Source organism: Cuculus canorus, chromosome Z, assembly GCF_017976375.1.
Source record: "Cuculus canorus isolate bCucCan1 chromosome Z, bCucCan1.pri, whole genome shotgun sequence".
NCBI classification, from domain to species: domain Eukaryota; kingdom Metazoa; phylum Chordata; class Aves; order Cuculiformes; family Cuculidae; genus Cuculus; species Cuculus canorus.
The window spans coordinates 69671933-69693259 of record NC_071441.1 but is presented as its reverse complement, the minus strand read 5'-3'; the positions used below and the strand labels follow the sequence as shown (position 1 = coordinate 69693259).

General features: G+C 39.0%; 1 protein-coding gene across 5 annotated transcripts in view; it reads right to left on the bottom strand.

The window, feature by feature from the left end:
• The window catches only part of KIAA1328 (KIAA1328 ortholog), a 176705-nt gene that overhangs the window by 141261 nt on the left and 14117 nt on the right, over window positions 1-21327 (bottom strand). For all 5 annotated transcript variants that reach the window (XR_008447657.1, XM_054053605.1, XM_054053608.1 and 2 more), the window contains one exon: window positions 18205-18320. Coding sequence is in view for 4 of the 5 variants with exons in the window: in XM_054053605.1 (XP_053909580.1) it covers window positions 18205-18320 (116 nt within the window). In the remaining variant the exon portion in view is untranslated. The remainder of the gene's footprint in view (window positions 1-18204; window positions 18321-21327) is intronic.

Sequence of the window (21327 nt, the reverse complement as noted above, 5' to 3'; positions counted from 1 at the left end):
TTTGGTATGCCAGTTCATTACAGAGTCTGTCCACACTCTGTACCTTTCGTACTGGAGTTTTGTCAGGCCAATGAAAACAACCAGACAAACATCTTGCAGTGTGACACCATCCCCTCTACATATCTGTTTTAATAATGTGCATCCAGTGCAATCTTACATATGAAAACATTAGTGTGAATTACTCTGTTGTTATCATGCACTTAACTTGGCACTAGGCTTGATGTTACAATTGATTCTGAAATTGGTTTTGTAAACATGAATGTCATGTTCATAGCCCTTTTTTTTTTTCTCCCCCCCCCAAAAAAAACCTGTTTCGATGATGATAGTTCTAATGCGGAAGACTTCAAGCAAAGAAGAACTACTGCCTGCTAGCTACACATCCACACATACTCTAGAAGTTTCATTCCGCTTGAGACTAAACTGAGATCATAGAATAGTTTGAGTTGGAAGACAACTTAAAGATCATCTAGTTTCAACCCCCCTGATATGGACAGGAACACATCCCACTAGATCAGGCTGCGCAAGGCCCCATCCAACCTGGCCTTGAACACCTCCAGGGATGGGGCAGCCACAACTTCCCCGGGCAATCTGGGCCAGTGTCTCACCACACTCATAGTTAACAAATTCTTCCTAATGTCTAGTCTAAATCTGCCCCTCTCCAGTTTATACCTGTTCCCCCTCATCCCATCACCACAAGCCTTTGTAAATAGTTACTCCCCAGCTTTCTTTTATGAACCCTTCAAGTACTGGAAGGTCGCTATAAGGTCTCCTCTGAGCCTTCTCTTCTCCAGGCTGAACAACCCCAACTCTCTCAGCCTGTCCTCGTAGGGAAGGTGCTCCAGCCCTCTGATCATCTTTGTAGCCCTCCTCTGGACCTGTTCCAACAGCTCCATCTCCTTCCTATGTTAAGGATTCCAGAACTGGACACAGTATTCCAGATGAGGTCTCACAAGAGAGGAATAGAGGGGCAGAATCCCCTCCCTCGCCCTGCTGGCCACGCTTCTTTTGATGCAGCCCAGGACACAGTTGGCCTTCTGGGCTGTGAGCGCACATTGCCGGCTCATGTCGAGCTTCTCATCAATCAGCACCCCACATCCTTCTCTGCAGGGCTGCTCTCAAGCACATCATCCTCCATCATGTATTGAAACTGGAGATTGCCCCAACCCGGGTGCAGGACCTTACACTTGGCCTTGTTGAACCTCATGAGGTTCTTAGAGGCCCACTTCCCCAGTCTGTCCAGGTCTCTCTGGATTACATTGCCTCCGTCCGGTGTGACAACCACACCACTCAGCTTGGTGTGATTGGCAAACTTGCTGAGGGTGCACCCAATCTCGCTGTCTATGTCATTGATGAAGATATTAAACGGCACCGGTCCCAGTACAGACGCCTGAGGGACACTTCTCATCATGGATCTCCATCTGGACTTGGAGCCATTGACCACTACTCTCTGAATACAACCATCCAACCAGTTTCTTATCCACCAAAAAGTCCACCCATCAAATCCATATCTCTCCAATTTAGAGAGAAGGATGTTGTGGGGGACCACGTCAAAGACTTTACAGATGTCCAGAAAGATCACATCCATTGGTTTATCCATGTCCACTGCTGCGGTTACCCTATCACAGAAGGTCACTAAGTTGGTGATACAAGAACTACTCTGGTGAAGCCACGCTGGCTGCCATTAATCAGCTCCCCATCCTCCATGTGCTTTAGCATGGCTTCCAGGAGGATCTGTTCCATGATCTTCCCAGGCACAGAGGTGAGGCTGACAGGTCAGTAGTTCCCGGGGGTCGTCTTTTCTACCCTTTTTAAAAACGGGCACAACATTGCCCTTCTTCCAGTCAGCAGGGACTTCTCCTGATTGCCATGACTTTTCAAATGTCAATCAGAGTGGCTTGGCAACAACATCGGCCAATCCCCTCACAACTCTGGAATGCATATCATCAGGTCCCATACACTTATATATGTTCAGGTTCCTCAGGTGGCCATTAACCTGATCCTCCTCTACAGTGGGAGAGGCTTTACCCCGCCGGTCACCATCTTGTTGTCCATTGACCCAGGAGGGGTGAGAAGAGTGGTTGTCAGTGAAGACTGAGGCAAAAACTTTATGAAGTACATCACCCTTCTCCTCGCATGTGGATACGAGGTCACCATTCCCTACCATCAGTGGGGGTATGTTGTCTTTAACCTTCCTCTTCTGACTGACATACCTGTAGAAGCCAATCTTGTTAGTCTTCAATTCCCTTGCCAAGTTCAGATCCAGCTGCACCTTGGCCTTCCTGACCTCATGTGTACACAACCAGGCAGAGTCCTTATACACTTCCCAGGTTCCCTGTCCCTGCTTGCATTGCATGTGCAGTTCCCTCTTCTTCGTGAGTTTGACCAGCAGCTCTTAACTGAGCCACGCCAGTCTCTTCCCTTTCCTGACTGATTTCCTACATCCAAGAACTCAAATCCCAAAGGTGAATACCAAAACTTCAACAAATTCTAGGGGAAATACATCTAATACTGATAGAAGAGTACTAACCCATAGTTTTTCAATTCACTGTGCATGCAACTCTACAGGAGTCTCAGAAAGTGGGACACCAGCAGGAAAAAATAAATAATGTGTGTATCATCATCAATTTACAAGTGAATCTCCTCAGCAAAGAAGAAAGAGTCCATGTGCTGCACTCATGATTTGTGCTGTGACTGGTTACTACATTACTGCTGGACATCTCTCCATTACGGGCATTCTCTGAACACATTGACTGCAGGCTCATCCATAGTGCTGGAGATATGGCTGAGATCAAGGTGGGCAAGGCAAACAGTAACAAAGACCAAGGTAAGGAATGAGCAAATTGGGCTAAAATGCATCTTTCCAATGAGTTCAGTGCAGTTTAGACTGCAGAGACAGTAAATGGGTTATGGCTTATCTTTATTATTACCAGGGATATCAGAAAATCACAGTGATGTATGTCCAGAAGTATGATGTTGACAGAACGTCTGGAGTGGAAACTCCAAGAGGTCACCTCTAGCTTTCCTCCTGTGTTATAATAGCATAACTGCAGTCTGCAAGGGAGAATCCTTGTGCTCATCCATGCAGTTGCCCAAAGATACTCTAGGAAGACTTGGGCAGAATTCCTCCTGTAGGCTTCACTAAAAAAGGTGGTAAGAAAAGCCATTACATGGCTTCAAAAAAAGTCTCTTGAAGCCTCCTGCTGCCTCCTACACCCACCCTTCTGACTAAAAATCTTCACTGCAATGATAAGCAGCCAACTTTAATAAACTAGATGTTAAATTCTAAAATACACAAAACGTAGATAATTTATACGAACATAGCGATCTACATATTTGCCTTACTGAATCAACCTATAGCAAATACATAACACAACCCTTTCAAACAAGCATGTAACACTGAAATACAGTTGCACATTAGGCAACACGCTTCATAGATGGTTAAGATTAATTATCTTCAAGGAAAATTCAGGGAATATGCCCAGCATAGTATCTTCCTGAATAGAAAAATCTCTCTCCTAGGGAATGAGGTTTCACATCATCTAGCAAGACGATCTGAAGAGTGAAGAAGAGTTTAACTATGTATAATCTCATATATTCTTCATGAGTGTTATAAATATAAACTTCTGGCAGATATACTAATCTTCTATAAGTCTCCAGATTTCACAGGTGCTATTAAAATAAAATTCCTGACATTGAAAGAAAAAGTAAGTAGAAGAACACCTTAAGCAGCATCATGAAAGGAGAAGAAAAGAATTAAGCACCCTTTATTACAGCCTACAAACACATTTTGGGTTGCTCTTGAGGCCAAAAGATTTACTGGAGACAAAACACCACTGATTCAGCATGCCCACAATAATTTAATGTCAACGGTGAACTACAAAGCAACGCTCCTGCAATGGAATAGTTACCCATTCTTGATCTATTTTCAAGCAGGAGCAGAAAGTAATGACTCCTTCAACATTATATAAATTGCAGAACTCTCCTTTCATATGTTGTTTTAAAAAATATTAGCTGAGAATCTATTTTATCGTCTACAGAGAGAAACAGACATACCAATGGGAAAGAGCTGAAAATCATCCCCAAGAGTGATAGATGTAGACAAAGACTGAGCCCAACTAAGCACCCAAGACAGCATTTAGCAACTTCTAATTAATAGCCAATTTTCCTATATTTTCTTTCAGAATGGTTTCAACCACACATTTATTTCCTTATGCACAGAGAAGAAAACTCACATGAAAAGCAAGTGACTCACTAGATACATTACGTGAAATATAAATTCAGATCAAGATCCCAAGCTTCTGACTACTTTATTAGTGGTTTTTAAAAGCAAAAAAAAACTCAGGATGCTGGGGACTAAATTCTGACTTTTTTGTGGGCAGCATCATTAACAGATTTGAGAGACTCCCTGGCTGATGATAAAGCAAGGCTGAAAAGGATTCCTAACAAGAAGAACTGACAAGACACCTTTGCTATAGTAGAAGTCAAGTGGCCCATTTAAAGTCTCACCATAATTTGCCTGCTCAGTCATCTCTGTTACCGAAAAGCACCAACCTTTAATTGCAGTATATGTGCATCTAAGTTTGACCTTTGAGGACTTTCCGTAACACCAACCAGAAGTTTTGCTATGTAGCTTTGCAAAGATGAACTTTGCCTAGAGAACTTCCATATGCGAGAGAAAACAAACGAATCCCAATTAGCACACATTACTGTTCTGACCTTGCTAAGCTCTCTGACCTTTCAGACATAAAATTCTTCTCAACTTTTTAGCATTTCAGCAAGATTTCTAGCCTGCTCTAATCCAGAAGTCATGCAGTTCCCATCATTCATACAACATGCACCCAAGTGAAAGAGAAACTTCTCTCACCTTGTCTTTTCTTCCCTATTTGAGACATGGAATGTGTTAATTCCTAACCCCTTCTCCAAAAATGTTAAATAGAAGGAAGATCTATTTAAGCAAAACACTGGCACAAGAACAAGCATGTTTAAGCTAGCTTTGATTTTGGAAATCAAAAGGTGTTGGAAAAACAGAGGATTTTTGAAACACCGATCCTTTAAAAAATGGCACAGTAGAGAAAAGTAACAAGTGAACTAAGGTAGACATTTAGACCTGTACAAACAGAAACAGGTAATGAGGACTGTTCAAGAGCCAGAAGGTTCCTGATGGTCATCTGTGTCCTGCAGATGAGCCAGGAGAATCTCCAATACATTCAGTACTCAGTTAGGACAATGCCGTTACATTATCATTAAATTCTTTGTGCTCTCCTATGGCCGTTTCCAGAAAGACAGTAACATACAAAACGAACCTTACCAACATGAGGTAAGTTCAATATAAACAGTTCATGAAAAACAAACAGGATTCATATGCTGTGCAGACCTGCAGACATCACAGCAGATGCACCTAAGGCAGTGTACCAGGATGGCTTTCTGGAGAAAACAGGAGGCTCTTCAGGGTAACCAAACCCAGTCTCACACCACTAGAGATAATACCATGCAATCTTTTCCACAATCAAACTCTGTCCTGAAGGTAAGTTTGTATTACTTGCTCCCATAGCTTCTCTCTGAAGATAATTGGAAACCTATTTCTGATTTTTAATTTCCCTCTATTCATAGGACAAATTTATTCCATGGATTTATTGGCAGGTTAAAGCAAAGACCACTGGCAAGTTAAATATAGTTATTTACATTAAAACAGAGCAATAAGGCCTCACAGGACTTGTCCAACTACCTGAACTGACAGCTGGACGTTAAGAGCTGTGCTCAATTGAGTCTTACTCGGCACTATTAAGAGATGATGAGTAACATCTTTAAAAGCATCTAAGGATCTTTCATCAAAGTGGCTAACAATATTTATAGCTACCAAAAAGTTCTCCCTGTTGATAATGAAATATGAAGAAAACCACACAAGTACCTGAGCAGCATAACTGGAAGAGCTGACGTACCATGGAGGCTGTTAAGTGCTTTGCTCGCATTTTTACATAATTACTAAAGTTCTTCTCTCTGAAGTAACTACATGAAAGCAACACCCTCCCACTTCAGCATCCTGCTCCCTGGATGTAAACAAAATTAGATCCACCAATTACTATGACCACAATACATTTTATTTTCCACTTTTTATTTTTGTATTTTGGAATATAAGCCATATTCCACTCCTCCTCTTGATGCTTCATGAATAATTTCAAGGTGCCATAGCTTAACGTGCACAAACTGACTGAAAATAACAAATACAAGAAGGTAACTAAATAACCAGGTTTCAGTCAACTTCATTTACAGTACTTCAAAAGACAGCAAGATGCTACTTCACTGTCAAATTCAAAGATGAATTTACAGAACTACTAAGTGGCAAAAAAATTCATTTGTACTAACAAGGCCTTAAAGTATGCAGAAATCAAATGACAAACATTTACATGGCATTTTCAGATTTCCAAGCAATAACACTAAGTAGTTCAGACTGTAAATATGTGGTTTCATTTATCAAAACATGTGCCAATCTACCAGAAATCAAACTGTACAGGGATAATAAGCTTGGCTGACTGCAAACTGCTGAAAGAAAAGATGCATCACTAGATCAATTATATTTGAACCTTGCTGGAGGTAGAAGAATCCAGAAGCAATAGCCTTGGCCTGGGAATTAAATTTAAACATAATCATCATCTGGCAGGCTTAAAATCATAGTTTAGGATGCTGTCGCAGCGTGCCGACTATTCCCTTGCTGCACCTGCACTGGGCAAGACAACATCTTTTTGATTTCCTGGTTCCTTAAACCAGGAGGGTTTGAGAAAGTTTTGATAGCCGTGATTGTTTTATTCCAGATACCTGGGTTATACATCCTTCATCTGGCTCATTTTTAAATACCTTTAGTACTTAAACTGTCACACTTGATGCATAATCTGACACCACAGAGTCATAGTTTGACTATTTCAGTTCTATTACTTTTAATTCTGAACCAGTTAATCATATTTTATTTAAAGGTAAAATGTTAACCTTATGATGTTAAAAATCACCATACTTTACCTTTTTATGACCACAAATTAAAATAAGGATACTTGCCAGTTACCTAGAGCCTTCTTTCCAGGATTCAAATGAGAAGTCGACAAGAGGTCAGCTCAAAATCTCTCCAGTACAACAGTCTGCTCTGCATGCCAGGGGCATTCTTGTTAAATTTCCCAGTACTTCACTGCTGAAATCAGAACATCGCACCAACTGCTACCCCACTCTGGCATACTCTATTTTAATCTTCAGTTAAAGGTTTACTAAAAAGCACCTTGTTTCCTATAAACTGGTTGCACGCACTGTTGCAAGCTCCAAACTGCAGCAGAAACACCTTAAAATGTCAATGGTTCTCTCTGAGATAATGAAAGCAGATTTGTTTTGTTGTTGTTTTAATATTGCTACTTCTAGTGACTTGAAATATAGCTCCACTGTTGAAATTCACACACACCACCAGAATGAAGTCTCAGGCTGCAAGCATTTCCCAGCAGGGAATTCTGTCTCTATACTTGTCTGCAACGCAACTAGCAAATTGTTAATCATATATAATTAAAGACACCATAAGCCCAGAATCCAGCAGAGTACATCTCCAGCTTGCTCACATGGTCCTTTGTGCATAAAATATGCCATTTCATTTCAGTCGAAGCACCCTTTTCCATTTGGGTGCCTCCTTCAAACCTTCTACGACACACTCAAGGCATTCAACATTTATTTTTGTGTATAGAACAACAAAAATGACAAATCTGTGTGACAAAATTGGCTTAGCCTGAACATTTTTTGTTAAGATTTTTCAGAGATACACAATGTTAGCTTTGCTCAAGACTGAGGGTGTCCATGAAATACCATAACTAAGCAATGTGCAGATATTTAACCTTTCACGTCACACAGGCAGTACACTGAATCTACACACACGAGTGGGAGAGAAGACAGCAGAGTTCCTCAATGCCACACGCAGTAAGTCAGCAAAAGCACGAAACTGAGTCCAAGATTCACTGGGTATCATAAGGGATACATCTGGCACATAAGCACCACAATACACTACTTGACATTTACTTTTCCTGTGACCACAACAGTGTACCACAGGTTGTGCTCACCTGCTCTACCTTTGGCAATCTGCTTACAAGTGTACAGAACAAAATGTACATATTCATTTCATTTTTAAATGGAAGAAAATCACTGTGGTTTTAGTGGTGGTGCGGATTCCATTTAATTATCTATTTTTATTCTGTCATTTACGTATTCAGAACTGCAATTAATGGCAGTGTCTCTTAGGTTTTGATGCTCAGCTTTCACTGTTGACTTCAGTAGAAGTCTCAAAGCTCTTACATGCACATGAAGAATCAAAGCGACACTGATCATACAGCAACCACGAATGCCACTTAGCTAGCAAGGACTCACAGACCTCTGCCTGCCCGCAAAATTACAAAACAAAAAATCTACTTTAAATATAAGTCTAAAAACCTGACAATGTACAATTCCAAGTGCACTTCTGCTAACAAGCACTAAGACCAGCAGCTGAAACTTCTCCCTTCCTAAACCTTCTCTACTGTGATGGTCTGCCGTCCAGAAAGCCAGTCCACAGACCACTGCTTGGTTAGGCAGCTTGCTGTGTAAGGCTCCATGCCTTACACATGAGGCAATCTCAAGGTTACAATCTTTATTTTAACACGTCATTACCTTGAATTTTAGGCGACTCCTCCTCCTTCTTGCGGAGGACGGTCTTCCACCCTTCATAAAGAAGGTATCTGTTACAACATTTGGAAGTGTCTAGTAGGGTGAAAGCTAAGTTTCTTTTCTTACAGATTCTTTAGAATGAAACAAGCTATATCTAAAAAGTGCAGATATGCTTTTTTATTTCTTTTGCAGTTCAGAGGATGGGGGAGGGAAAAGCATCTCTGATTTGTATATTAAAGCGCAAGCATCTGTCCTACTGATGATATTCTAGGGAAGCACATTAGCATAAAATTTAACGATGTCAAATAAGTGGATGTGAAATAGGGACTGCGTAAAGACACTATTTCCAAGCCTGACAGAAACATCACTGTTTAGAAATGCAAATGAAACCATTATGTTCAATAATTATATGAAAATATGAACAGTTCAGCATGTTTTCCAGCCCTGATGGCGGTTAATGGGATGTACGCTTATGTAAATAACTACTATTAAAGCTAATGCTGAAAAAAACTAATAAATTCATACTAAAGCAACTGATTTAGTACGCTTTTAAACCCCAGCAGTGCTCACTTATTAGAAAGGAGTGCATTCTTATGTTTAGAACTCATTACTGTTACAAGTCACTGCAACTCCATCAATTACCATGCATTAATGAAAATGGGACACATACAAAAAAATTTATTGCCTCTCAGCAGTTTTCTTTAAAGACAAAATATAGGGGTATTACCATCATGGGGCCTTGAGGGGAACTTATCAGCAACATAATCTTTATTACTACAACTGTACTCCCTGTGCTATAACTCTGGGGTGTTTTTTGTCCCAGGTAGGGGCTAACCTTTATGTAAAAATTCCTGACATATACGCAGTGAAAGTGACCGTACTGCCATCAGTAAAAACGTATCATTTTCACAACTAAAAAATCCATTTAAACAAATATATACACACTAGTATACAAACGGAAAAATGTGTACGTGAAATTAAAAATGACAATTCCTGAAACTACTGCAAGGAGGTATAACATGAATGGAATTAAGGATAAGGTACAAATGGAGGCCTTCGATCAAGTTCTTGTACCTGGATAAATTCCATCCAGTTTTACACTGATATTTTTAACCACCTTCTAGAGAGCCATGGAATTAAGACTTCAAGGATACTATTCATGCCTCTTTGGATGTTTTTTCCAATTCCATGGCACTGTTAGCAAAATTCTTAGCCTTGGTTATAACTGATGCTGGAAACAAAACCAACACAGTGCTGTTATAGTAATGAATCCCTCCAGAAATTAAAAGCTGAGATTTATTGAGTGCCTGTTATTCCACAACTTGCCCACTTTCATTTCGAAGCAGTGTCTGAAGATAAGACATTAATGTAACACCTACTAGATCCTAAGAATTTTATGAAGGCTAAAAATACTTTTATATCTGTTATTTTTGACTTGCAGTTCAGAATTAAGCATGGGTTTGAAAAACCTTACAGAACACTATAGACAAAGAATGGATGCCAAAGAGCGAAGGTTTCACATAGGATAGCTATCCTTGCAGCCTTAGCTGCTGTAAAACTTCAGTCCAAAACAGCCTTCTGCTAGTAAAAGTCACAGCAAAGACTTGTATCTACAAAAGCATTGTCAAAACAACTACAAACCCCCACAACAATAGAAAGGAGGAATGAAATAGTGCAGGTTTTCATCATGCACGAACAGTGAAAAAAGTTCAGAGCCCAATGTCCACTATAACAGCTAATGTAAAATTAACGCTATGTTTAAGTGCAACATACTCTCCACAGCGTAAGGCAAAAATAAAGGCTACTGCAGCCTGAAAAATTCACAGTCTAAAAGAAAGTAGCAAGACTAGGCTTTCAGAAGGCCTGCAGCTGTCAGCCTACAACAGCAAACACACATGTGATGACAATCACTGTGACAAACGTTTGATGGGGAGCAGCGAAAGAATAAAAAAAAACCATAAAACTATCTGATTGCTTTCACTAAATCTCTGTTGAAAGAGGTATGAAGTGTTTTGCTATCTAGACCATTAAAACTGTTTCATGAGCGAAGGCCACTCTAAGGTTAAAAACAGTAAGACAAATTTGCTACTGATTAATAATAAAGCCATTCATTTTATTCTTCAAATCTAAAGTAATTACAAGCCAGAGCATGGCAAATGGATTTAGCAGAAGCCATTACATCAGAAGAATCCTTTAAAGAAGAGCAGTAATTTAAAAGACTAAACTGAATAATGAACTCTCCTGAACAACAATTATTATGAGATTGATTTATTGAAAGTGTATTTAATCATGCAAGAAATGTTTAAACTTTCCAAAATAGTTCAGGAAGACAGAGAAACCAATAGCAGAGTCAGCCCAACGTCCTCATTATAGTTGAGAAGCTGAAGCAGATGGAGAATTCATTTAGTTTGAAAGGATAAAGTACATCAATTTCTCTGAATCCACATTTCTAGTCAATTTGTTACAGTACCGGCTTCAACAATTAATGATCTCATTTTCCCATTTGTGCCTCCTTTTAAGAGATCTCAGTCTTTGTTTCCAAATGAGCCAAAAGTCATAAAGGAAAATTTAACTCGAAAAACATCACTTTGAAAGCTTACATGCCTAAAGCCAAATGCTTCAGCAATAGCCACATCAGCAGGGTCTAAATTCAGTCAGGTAAGTACCTTGCTTAGCTCCTGTGCCTGAAAAAAGAAAGATCTGCCTTTCACTTGAGACATAGTCCTTCTCACCAGCCTGACTTCTACAGAGAAATACCTTTTACCTGACCTGATTCGGGCTTTTTCATTACAGCAACTGACATTGATATACGAAATTGCTCTGGCCGAAGCTGCATTCCTAATGACAGTCTCCCACATTAGGTTCAGAAAGGGGAAGCTCATCATCATATCCCATTCTGAGACCCACACCAGATAGTCTGTACAGATAATATCAAGTCAGTGCTTAAGACACCATTTCTCTCCCAGAGCTAGGCGACAGGTTGTCTGTGAAACATATACCTACCAGCAGCTGCCAGTAATGTGGTGAGACAGAATGCCAGCACTTCAGCCAGTAAGCTTGCAGCTCAGGAGTATCAAGTCCATAAGACCCACAAACAGATGAGCACAGCATAAAAACATCACAAAACAAAGGAGGCTTGAGAATGCTACTAGCCCTCAAGCCTCATCGGAGTGGGCCTCCAAAACACCACATAGAAGCTGTTGGGTGAGAAAGTCTTCAGTCAGGCACAAACAGAACAACCTTCTTCCACATTTTACAGTGTAAATTACACAAGTAACGCTGCTTCTTTTATTCTAGAACTACCCTTCTGCATTGACAGTACAGAAAGATTTAGAGAAAAATGCCTGTATCTCTCATATGCTAGAGAGGCTGACGTTGACTGTTTAGATACTGCCTGTTGGTTCTGGATAATCTCTCACCATGGCCAGCGCAGCTAGGCTGTGCTCTAAGGCACTAGCTAGGATTAAACACAAAAAGCTGAGCTTTAAACGAATCTCCAGTCATTGATCCATTTACACACTCAACATTACAATATGTTTCACCTTGTTTTAGTTTAATAGTTCATGAAAAATTCAAAATATCTTATTTACCCAATAGTCCTTGACTGATTCTTCTACATTTAAGAACTTCTTAAATACATACATTATTTAGCCAATACCGCTGTTACAGAATAGCATATAAATATTCAGGGACTTTTTAATAAGTTCAGCTTTTATTCAATAGACTATAATGGTTGCTTAGAAACATTTACTAGTAGAAGACTTATAATAACAGTAAGGGAAACACCTTCAAAGAGTGAAGCAGTTGCATAAAATGGAAGAAAGGAGCAAAATACTAATTTTTCATTCTCCTCACATGCCTTCAAACAAATTACAATACACAGGCATATATAGTATGCATTCACATATGAAAAATAGGAAGAGAAAACTTTAAAACTATAAGCTGAGGGAGCCAAGCTGCAAAATAAAAGAGAAACAATGATGTCCATTCCAGTCCCTCAGTTCCTAAATTGTCAGAAACAATACTATCAAATTGTACTACAGAAACTGCACCAAAAAGAAACAAAAAAAAAAAAAAATCGCACTGAGACTTAGCTAAAGTTAAACTCTGAAACTGTTACAGAATTTTATATAAATAGCCTGACTTTCAAAAAGACCTGCAAAGCAGCAAATTTTATTACTACAGAATTTTTATTCTTGCCTTTTATCAATTGGGGGTGGGGCACCAAGGCAGCAATCCAACTTTTGTATGTACACTGTTAATTTCCATACCCCCCGTTCCTACCATGCTTTGTGTTGCCACTGTGAGTTTAGACTAACAGTGCTTCTGCAAATGGCAGCACCGGAGAGGCACACACAGGGCATTGGACTGTACAGCATATTGCCAAAAGTTTTATACACAAGACCTACTGTTTTGTTTCTTCACCTGTAAAGACTATTTGGTGGGTCAGATTAAAAAAGGGAAGGAAATAGAGAAAGGGCCTATTCTTCTCCCCATTTTCAGAAAAGCAAATTCAACATTACAGACAGAAGTATGACAGAACAAACAAATTCTGTGCTCTGATAATGTGCTTTTGTATCATTTTGTTCTTTGGCATTAAGCACCTCAACCACTCTTTTCCTTCTGAAAAATAATATTAATTCTACATTAACACAGAAAGATTGGAAAAGGAGAAAATACGTAAAGAGCACTAATTTATGAGTACATGCAGGAGAAATGTAATGAAGAGCACCGTGGCAAAACTGAAAGCATTTTATTAAAAGCACTAGATAATGCTTAAAAGCAGCCCATTATTCTTCCAGTAAATTAATATTCTATCTCTCACTAACAATATCAGTAAATGAACTGTTTTAGTTAAATTAATATTCATGTTAACTGCATGCAAAATCAACTCATTAAGTAGTCCGAAGTTATAATATAAAAGACATATGTAAACAGAGTCTGTGATTGTTTTAAGACTAGCCAAGTAAATGATACGTGATTTGTTGTATGAACTTGGCTGGGGCTTCAAATCAACACATTACGTTCAGCAAGAAAGTAATTAGAACCAAAAGCTTAAGTAACCCAGGTACATTCTAAGTAAAAACCAAAACAGCAATTTAGTAGGGCTGATGAGTTTAAATTTATAGAAAGAAAAAAATAAGTTTGCAATAAACAGAAGCTTCTTCTTCCCCAGCTAATAAATCTTCACAGAAATGCTAAGGCTGGTTTTGCTTCTTCATTTATGCAGCACCACCAAATTCAGATGAAAAAAAACCCTAATGGAGATAAACAGAAAAGCTAAAGACCATAATGTAATTTCTCTGGGCTTTGAAAGAGTAGTATTTGTTTCTTAATAATCTCATTATTATCATTTTTTTCCTAAGACATCTATCATGACAGTACTGGGGCATCTTACAAAAGATATTTTCCTGTTTCTTAAATTAAATCATATTTGGGACCTAAATTAATAATAGGTGTTTGAAAATATGCCAGAAAAAAAAAAAGGAAAGGCAGAAGCTTTTCTCATAACAGCTCCTAACAGAAGTGGAAAAAGGGGCAGCACGAGTAGCCTAAAAGCATAATATGGTGCGAGCTGCTCATCCCTTATTCTGAAAATTTAATGAAACAACAAAAATTTAAAAGAACATTTAAGTAGCAAGTCTCACACTCCAAAGACAATGCCAGAATTTAGATTTCCACTAACAGCACTGTTCAGTCATCCAGAACGTGTCCATCACAAACTGGGAAAACAGAAACAAAAAGACAACTACTAAGAGCAGATCCCAAGGAAGACACAGAGATATGTTACATGTTGTGATCCTTCTCATATGATCTTAGTCCCAAATTTGGTTTCAAAGTTTGGAGGGTGCTAAAATGCCTGAACAGAGAGATCCCTGATTTCATCAGCACTGATCATAGGCCACCTGCCTCCATCTGGGCTCTTCCTCAACCATGACTGCCTATCCCAAACACTTTTGAACTCATCATTCACAGCCTTTACTTCTCAGCCACACTCAGCCCACCCTCCTTTCCCATACCTTTTCTTCTAGCCATGTTCTAGTTCTCGCTGTCCTAGTGCAGCCTCCACTTAGGCTTTCCCCTCTACCTCCTGCTTGACCTTCCCTCTCAGAAGAGCCATTTCTCCCACCACTTTCTCATCCTCATAGCTATAAAATGTCTTCATTGTGGAGGGCATCAAAAGATAAGGAGGACCCATTAATGATTTTCCAATTTGGTCCAGCTGGGTGGATTTCAGGAAGAGCAGCAAAAGATGACACCACAGCACACATATCTTACATCATCAAGGATGTATGTCTATGTCTAAAGAACAGCAGCACTAGAACTATTTATAAAAAAAGGCTGCAAGAATTTATTACAGACAAAATAAAGATCTGATCTTCTTTTGGGTTTAGAACTGGTTAAAACACTTTAGATGAGGTTGATCTTGAAAGAAATCAGCTTCAAGTGGGAACACCCTGCAAAAAATATGCCAAATTATCTACTTTTGATTAAATTGTAAGATAATATGATGGGCCTAACCATACTGCTTTACAGAAAAGAAGTAGACTTAAGAAGAGCACTTGAAATTCCTAGTTTTCCTTAATTCTGTAATGAGTATTTGGCAACCCTGACAACAGACCGCCCTCTTTATGATTCACGGCTTGCTCATCAGGGTTGTCCTCCATTAACTGCATGCCCTATTAAGAACCACTCACATTTCAAAGTTTCAGCTGCAACGGAAGGATAGAATTGACTTTTAAGTTTGCATGTAAATTTACTTTTTTGTTCCCTACCCAATACAGCACTGACCCACTCCAAAGCAAACATAAGCTTAGGCTGCAGACAGATATTTACTCAAACATAGGTAGTTCCTTAAAGTTTTGTAGCAATATCACTGCCCACCACCTACTCCCCTGCCCCAACGAGCTTTTGCCATAGATCATCAGCAATGAATTCAAACAGATTGGTCCACACAGCTTCTCAAAACAAAATAAATCAATCAACCACAACAAAAGGAGAAAAAAATCTGCCTTTAAAGTAGGCATTTCAAGCACACAAAGCATATCTTTGCTGCAAGAGAGTTAATATAAAAAACCACAAAACACACACTGCTGAAAAAAAAAAAACCCCATACTCCCCACGCTATTCAAATTCAGCCTTTGCCAAGTTGAAATTACACTTCACTGGATAGCTGCAGTTATATCAGAAGCACCAATTTATTCTTGTAGGGTAATTTTAAATACTGAGCTAGATAAAGTAATTTTATAGATAATAAATTAGCTTTGGGGGAGAAAAAAAGAAGGTAAGTAAAATTGATTTTACTAGACTTGAAGGTTTTTTTCTTATGGTATTATATCCCTGACATCTTATTTGCAAGTGAACTCTGTACATTTCAGAAGAACTTGAAGAATTTCAAGTTGCTGTACTTCAAAATAGCTAGAATCTGTATTCAACTTTGGTAAGTCATTTCTACCATTTCTTGTCTCTGCAACAAGCTTTAAGATAAAAAATTAACTGATCAGAGGTACATTGAGGATCTTGAATCATTCAGGTATGATAGGCAAGTATTGCAGTAGTTAAAATTATATTGTTTTAAATTATAACCCCATTTTATATTTCTAGGTTTTACAGAGTTTTATGAAGTGTAAAATTGCATGCATTAACCTTCTGCCACGTCTACGAGACTTCTGAAAAAGTATTCATCCTTGTGCAATCTATTTCTTGTAAAGGGAAAAAAACATGCAAAAAGCCTACCAAAAAAAAGCAAGCATGCGTACTTCCCAGTAGACAAATAAATCTCATATGAATCAGTGAAAGCTTTATGTGCATAAAGCAAAAAACATCAATCAGGAACACACATCCCACCCACATTCATGAGCTGACTGAATATGCAAGACCTAATACTTGACAAATACTGACTTCAGTGAAATCAATGCAAAAAAGTTGCAGTCACATGGTATGGCTCTTAAGTACATCACATTTAATATTTTCCAGGAACTGTTCCACGCCAACCTAAGCCTGTTGATGTGCATTTCATTTAGCACAAACAGACCAAATTCTTTCAGTCAATGTAAGTGTCCCTGTGCTACAAGGGATCTTCTGGGTCATCAATGGCAATGCCTGCTGACAATGACAATGTATCACTGAATTCCCTTCATAAGCCAATCAATCTCCATCATAAAAAAGCTTTTTCTTCGTTAAGCCTTCCAGTGCTAAACTGTGAAAATCCAGTTGCTTGAACTTTAAAGAACACTCCTCTAAGTTCATGTTTATATTTGTGGACTACTAGTTTCCATTTATTTCTGTACCAGCACTGGCCTATAGCTTGAACAGTCCCTTTTTGCCTCAGCATCGTCTCATCTTTCATCTTCCATGAAAAAAAATTTTTCACGGAAAGGGTCATTGGGCACTGGCAGAGGCTGCCCAGGGAGATGGTTCAGTCACCTTCCCTGCAGGTGTTTAAGGGATGGGTGGATGAGGTGCTGAGGGGCATGGTTTAGGGAGTGTTAGACTCAATGACCCAGTGGGTCCCTTCCAATCTAGTGATTCTATGTTTCTACGATTCTCCTATTCAACTTACCACCATCTCAACCTCCTTATATATAGCCAGTCAGTCACTGGCATACTAGACCCTTCTCAGGTTCTCCAGGGGCCTACCACCTTAAGCAGCCCTTTTCCACAACTTTTGTCACTAACTTCATTTTTATCTAGAACAAGGGATGACTCAAGACTGAAAATAGTATTACACATAAGGTTTTTTCAACGCATTTTAAATTAGCATTAGTATCCTCCCTACTTGAAATACAGCTCCTGACGAATCACATACTATTTGCTTTTGCTGTAGCTGGAGCACTGTCTTTTCCATATTCACTGAGGTCAACCATTACCCTTTTGAGGAATTAAACAAGAAAGCATTGCTACCAAAGACTGGTAAGATAAATGAACAAGAGAATTTTGTAAAGGTCTATCACACTGAGAAGGAAGGAAAATTGTAACTCTTGCAACACCAACTTTGCTTGCAATATTCCAGGACTGGTACTAAGTATACATCACTTAACAAAAATGGAAGTCACAGCCTGTAAGAAAAGAGAATTAGCTTTTTATATAGAAAAAAAACCAAATTAACAGAAGCTATACCAAAAAAGTCTGAACTGGCTAACGTCCTTAATACATATATACAGTCTAAATACCTACAGTATAGTTTGTCTTTCTCTGTACATGGAGAACACTAGAACACCGTGCAAGTTTTAGACCTCAATTACAACAGCCTAACAGGATTAGTAAAATAAATCTATAACCATATTTTAATGCATAAATTCCTTATTGTCGTTTTTAGTTGACAAATATCTATTTCATAGCAAAACAACATCATAGGAACAGCTGGATGGCAGTTTTAAGCTCAAATGAAGCAGCATCACATGCTGACAAGTCATCTCTCTGATTGCTTTTGAATGGCAGCACATGCAGATTTATTCTCTGCCATAAATTAGAACAATTATTTCTCTGTAGTTCACTTTTTATTTCAGACAGTGAGCCCCTGCACATATTTTTAAAGGATATCTTCCCTTTCCTTGATGATAAGTTCATTCTGTTCCTCTAGCTGTCTGATCTTCTTCTCAAACGATTCCTGTTCAGCTTTCAGCCGTTCTTCTGTCACCTCCTTTTCTTCACTTACCCTGAAAAGAATTTCAGAGAAATAAAATACATGCCCATAACCACAGTGCCTGACTTGAAACTCCTTTGCTTTCCACGTAAATGGATATCACCCTCTCTACCCTTATCTTATGTTTATCTTATTTTATTACACTGGAAGACACATATGACTTCACACACCACATTACGTTTTCAAAGACACTGGTCTCACTAGAGTACATGCATATTAACAGACAGCATGGAACAACAAAGTAAGAACCAGAACGTACAATTAGATTTGTGCAGTCTGAGTCTCCACAGCCATAATGAAGACTCACTGTGATCCTTACAAGCCTAGGGCATGTAGACAGACAACTCAAATGGGAGAGCTCAGCTGCTGAGACAGGAAGGAAATTGAAAAACTTTTTTGTTTCTTAATCTATAAACTAATCCTTCTTTCACATTTACCGGTAAAATCTAAGTCCAGGAAAGGCATCATTTTTCTTGTTAGTTTTCTCCGAACAAAACAGACTGTCCTCTTCAGGGGATTTTAAAATATCAAGCCACAGGAGTAAATTTTCCTATGTCTGGGCCACGGCATACTATATCTTGCTGCTCAGTGCAAATAATTGGATCAAGATTAAAAGATGACAATGTGAGAAAGGTTTACAATGAACATTTATTCTGCACTTCAAGTGCAGGCTCTAAAATAACTACTCTGGTATCACGTAGGCAAGACGACCATTATGCACAGATGATCTTGTAACTATGCTAAAAAACACGGCTTAGAAATCATGGTTCTATAAAAGCTCTACAAAAATATTAAGTAATGAGCTTAGACTAATAAATATTATTGCTCTGCACTTAGGCAATTTCTGTTGCTGAAGGCTCTTAAAGTTTTGCCTTTTATGATGATGAAACAGCTGCCACAACACAGGTGACAGGAGACCAAAGCAATACAACTTTTAGAAAACTTCAATTTTAACTTCAAGGGGAACAGTCCTATCGAGAGAGGAAAGAGGGAAGAAGTATTACATGTATATATATATACACATACACACAGAAAGAGAGGGAGAGAAAGGGGGGAACTGGACTAAGCCTTCTACAGGTCCCATCAGACTCACTGATATTCTTAACATAGGACTCCATTTGAGGACTGAGCTATGCATTTGACATCATGGTGTTTCCCTTACAGGGCACAGATTTTTTTGATATTGCAGAGGAAAACCCATAAATAGCACAACTGGGTCAGCCTCTGGGGTAAACTATAGCCAGGCAGTGTTCTCCAGCTCTAAGATAAACCCACAGTCATGTTGATCTAAGATCAAGCACACAACAGCTCCAGCAGACTGCATGAAGTTGGAAATAATTAATAACACTGAAATTCACACCTTTTCTCTACAAACATGGAGAGAGAAAAATGGCATATAGCATATAATCAAATTCTGTAAACTGGAGCAGCTTGAAAACTTGAAATAAACTATTAATTATAAAGTTTCTAAATTACACAAAAAAACCCCCATGGATTTAGCATAGAAACACCTTGCTTTGCATATGCCCATAGTCTTTACAGCACTGTCCCAGGCAGTGTTCATCAGCTAATTCCCTTCCCCTCCACTCAAAGGCTGTCAGAAGGTAGTGCACACATCAGAAAATAAAAAGGGAACCAGCTGCATTAACACTGGATCCATCCCAACACGTATGTACTCCTCCAAGTAGGCAACAAACTCTTGATAACTATCTGCCACCACACATCCTTGCTCCCTGAGGCAGTTACAACTATGGTACGTATGCTACAGGCTGCAGACTCAGGCTTCTGCATCTAATCACAATCAGTTTGTTTTCTCCGAATCTAGAGCAACTGGACTAGCATGTATGCAGCATGTATGACCCACCTTCATGCAGTCAGTGCAAGATGCAAGAATGCTTCCTGTTTCTTAGGGTAAAAAAAAAATAATTAAGAGTACAGAGAATAAAAACCATCAGTTAGAAAAAGACAATAAAGACAGCAATGACCACACTGACGACAGACAGGAAGGAAACAAAGACAGGGGAGGGAATAAAAAAATCAGAAGGAAAGGAGAGGACAAGCTTCATCTCCAGGGCACTACATAAGGAAGGATGGTAGATTATTAACTGCAGGAATGATGCTACATTAGGAAAAGGTTAGGGACAACCGAAATATTGGGCCATGCTGGCACCTAAGAAGATTGAAATCAAACAACAGCATGAGAAAATAGAATGAGAAAGAACAAAGAACTAGAGAAATTAAACTAAACTAGCAGGTTTTGTCCGCCTCTCAAGTTTGCGGTTTTCTGCTTATACCAGTCTGCATCACATTCATATGCTGCATTTGTATTTAACACAGATCACAGCAAACTGTCACACTCGCAGACACACAAATATATTGTGCCACATATCTTATGCAGTAAATGACCGAGAACAGTAAGTGATCTTCGAAGAAATGTGGCAGTATGTGTTTATGTATCACAAAGCAGGAGACAGCCCATAAAGGGCAGGTGAGATACAGAAGACAGTTACTCACAGGAGGAGGCAAAAGGAAGTCAGAGAAAACGAATACAAGAATGTCATCGGATTATGCTAGGTTTATGTCACATCCTATATATATAGCTCAGTGAGATATTTCATACACTTATTTCTTTGCATTCTGGCAGTAAAGAACAGATGATTTTCAGCAGAACTAGGAAGGACTTCACTAACGCCAAACAGAAACATTACAAGGCTGATAATGCTCCTCTAAAAGATTTTTGAGCTGCTTTTCACCTGCTTGTGGTCAGAAAAGAGCAGTGAGAGAATGAAGGCACCACAACTACAAAGGGCAAAACTGCTCCACTGGGCAACATGCTGATGTCCAGCTCTGTTATTGTTGTTGCCAGGAACAAATAGAGGGCTGACAGCTGAGAGTGAAGATGACAAATCAGTAGAACTATTCCTGCTGTTCAGTGTCTTCAGCATATCCCCTTGCACGCAATTTATGTTCACCTGTCTTCTGGCATAGGACACCATCTTTGTTCAAGATTTTTTTTTAAA